Raw genomic sequence first — 2,615 nt, 5'->3', positions numbered from 1 at the left:
CAAACAGTATACACTTTTACAGTTTACAGGTCACCTCATGCATCTCAGAAACCAGCAACAGGCAAGGAGCACATATTCAGCTCAAATGCCCGATACCCATTTTTAAATTCCAGCAGCCCCCTCTATCAAAATATACCACAACTAGTAGAGTACCCAGATTTGCTCGGGGTGAGCGCCTTGGCGTCACTGCTCCTACTGGTCTAGGCCGCTGAGGCATTTTACATCTACATTGCTGTTTAGCCTTTCACAGTCACATCTGGCTTTTAGATCTATATTGCTTTAGATTAGGCCTGCCTTGATTAACTCCTCTCTTGATCTAAATTGCATTAGTGTATTGCTGTTTAGCCCTTCACAATCACAAAATACGGGATTCGCCTTACATCATCACAAAAAAGCACTAAGAAAATAATAATCCACGAAAGGGCTACTACACTGTAAAAGGACCACACCGGCGTCTTCAAAATCACAGAGGCAGAGTCGATAGTTTATTCACTTTCCTGTGACAGGGTTTTAAAAACTTGTAGCTCATTGACAAATTTACCTATGAACACAAAACTTTGCATGGCACTTCTACAAGCTAGCAACTAAACAAAAATTATTTTTTCAAAAATCTTGACTAAGTAATAAAAAAGTTTTTTCTTTGAGCCCGATATTAAAAACAACTCTTTGGATGCATACACAGGATCACGTCTCAACGTACAACAGGTGAGTCTCGAAAATTACTCACCCCGTCTCTTGAATCATGTTTCTTTGGCGAACATTAAAGAGCAGTAATGAATTTTCCTTGTGAAGGGGAGAGCTACGCACATTCGTTTCGTTTCTCAGTTGAATAATCACAAAGGCTAAAGAAGGACGGGAACTTTCTGTCAAATATATTTTTCTAAAATCAGGAAATGAATAAATAAAAAATTGGGCTCCGTCACAGGGACCTATCTATATTTTTGCAGGTACTTGCCAACTTTCAACTTTGTAGCTGTCGTACTTTTATGGGAAAAGTGGCACATGTGTTTCCAAGTAGCCAAATATATAATAGATACCACCAGCAAACTTTAATGCCAATGTTGTCTTACAGCATGCACTCTTTGAGTCCCTCCATTTCCTTTCCACAGCTTATCGGGGATGTTGCAAAAGTGAACCCATTAAACATCAGATTATTTTCACCTTACTGACATTCATTCACAGCAAGAAATCATTCCACTTACTAGGCACCAGTGTAAACGGTGTAGGGGGAGCCACTGTAGGGGAGGTGGGTATCGATGACCAGGAGGACGGCCAGGTTGACGACACCGTTGGAATGCCTGTGGGACCAGTTGGTGGTTGAACAAATGGCACTGTCGGCCTCGGTGTAGAAACATCCGAGAAAAAGCAACCGATGTAATTCACCCTCAAGGCAGGTCCACCTGCAGCCCACGTCTTTGGACTCACTCGCACGTAGCGGGCTACAGTCACCTGCAGACATTTTCATTCAATAGTGAACAATTTCATTTTCAGTGCATCTTCAGCTTAATGCTTCCAGACCTACTTTTCAAACATAGTCAACAATCTCATTTTCAGTGTATCCCTCTGCATCATACACAGCAAAATCTCAAAAGCATAATTCCTTTTGATAGTCAAAAGCTTTACCTCGCACATACATACTTCAACACTTGATTTTGACACATGATCAAACTTTTACCACTCCAGGAAAATTCAGCATCACTCCACTCCACCAATGCTATATATCTAAATAAACAGTCAAACCTTTCTGAAAACAAATGCAAACCTAGGAATTGCGGGACAAACAATATTCTCAACCCTCTCATTTCCTACAAAACTTAGCAACACTCACTCTGGGGAAGTAGTTTCTGGCCAAGGTATTCCTGTCAGTGTTACCATAATAGGTAACCTCCTGCCCTTGATCATCCTTGACAGTTTCAAAGTTGATTCCATCATTGCTGGTGCTCACTGTGAAGGTGTACACCCACTTCTCTGAAGATGGACTTCCTTGAGTCAAGATACCTGACAAGTTCTGGGCTGTCTGGAAATCTACTTGATGCCACGGGTGTTTGTCGTTGTCACTGTAAAATATTGCCAAAATAAAGGTTATATCAGTACACCACTTTCATCTATACAAAATACACATCACATATACACACATACACACTTACACTACACACACACACACACACACACACACACCCACACACACACACACACATACACACACACACTCACAAAGCAAAGCTTTAGTGACAATTACAGAGACTGGTTAATCCTGAAATGTAGCCTACAAGCACATCTAAGAAATAAAACTTACAGACTGCTTAACTTTCTCATTTTTCTACTTACTTCACCCTCATGCAAAGGAAGACTAATGATTTTTTTAAATCAACTAATTAAATTGAAACAAATGGCACTGAGGAAAAGAGACTCACTCTGGTTGCCAAGAGTTGACTGGATTTTGCATACGTCCATCACTGGGCAGAGTTCCTGTTCCTTGATCGCTGGATGCTGTCATCAGGTTATTTGGCATCAGGCTAACCACATCCACATTCATGGGCACGTTGCAAATAACATCTGGAAAAGGACACAAAATGTAACCTTACTAAATAACCTTGGGGGGGGGGGGGGGGGGG

The 2,615-nt window shown here is 41.2% G+C and overlaps 1 protein-coding gene across 1 annotated transcript in view; it reads right to left on the bottom strand.

Moving 5' to 3' along the window:
- Positions 1–2,615, bottom strand: part of LOC101853663 (mucin-5AC) — a 69,361-nt gene that overhangs the window by 38,784 nt on the left and 27,962 nt on the right. Inside the window, exon 23 of the mRNA XM_013085355.2 lies at positions 2,415–2,556. Coding sequence (XP_012940809.2) covers positions 2,415–2,556 — 142 coding nt within the window. The remainder of the gene's footprint in view (positions 1–2,414; positions 2,557–2,615) is intronic.

This window comes from Aplysia californica, unplaced genomic scaffold (genome assembly GCF_000002075.1).
Source record: "Aplysia californica isolate F4 #8 unplaced genomic scaffold, AplCal3.0 scaffold00015, whole genome shotgun sequence".
Lineage (NCBI taxonomy): Eukaryota > Metazoa > Mollusca > Gastropoda > Aplysiida > Aplysiidae > Aplysia > Aplysia californica.
Note: the sequence above shows the minus strand (reverse complement) of the source record. Positions and strands in the feature narration are given on the sequence as shown.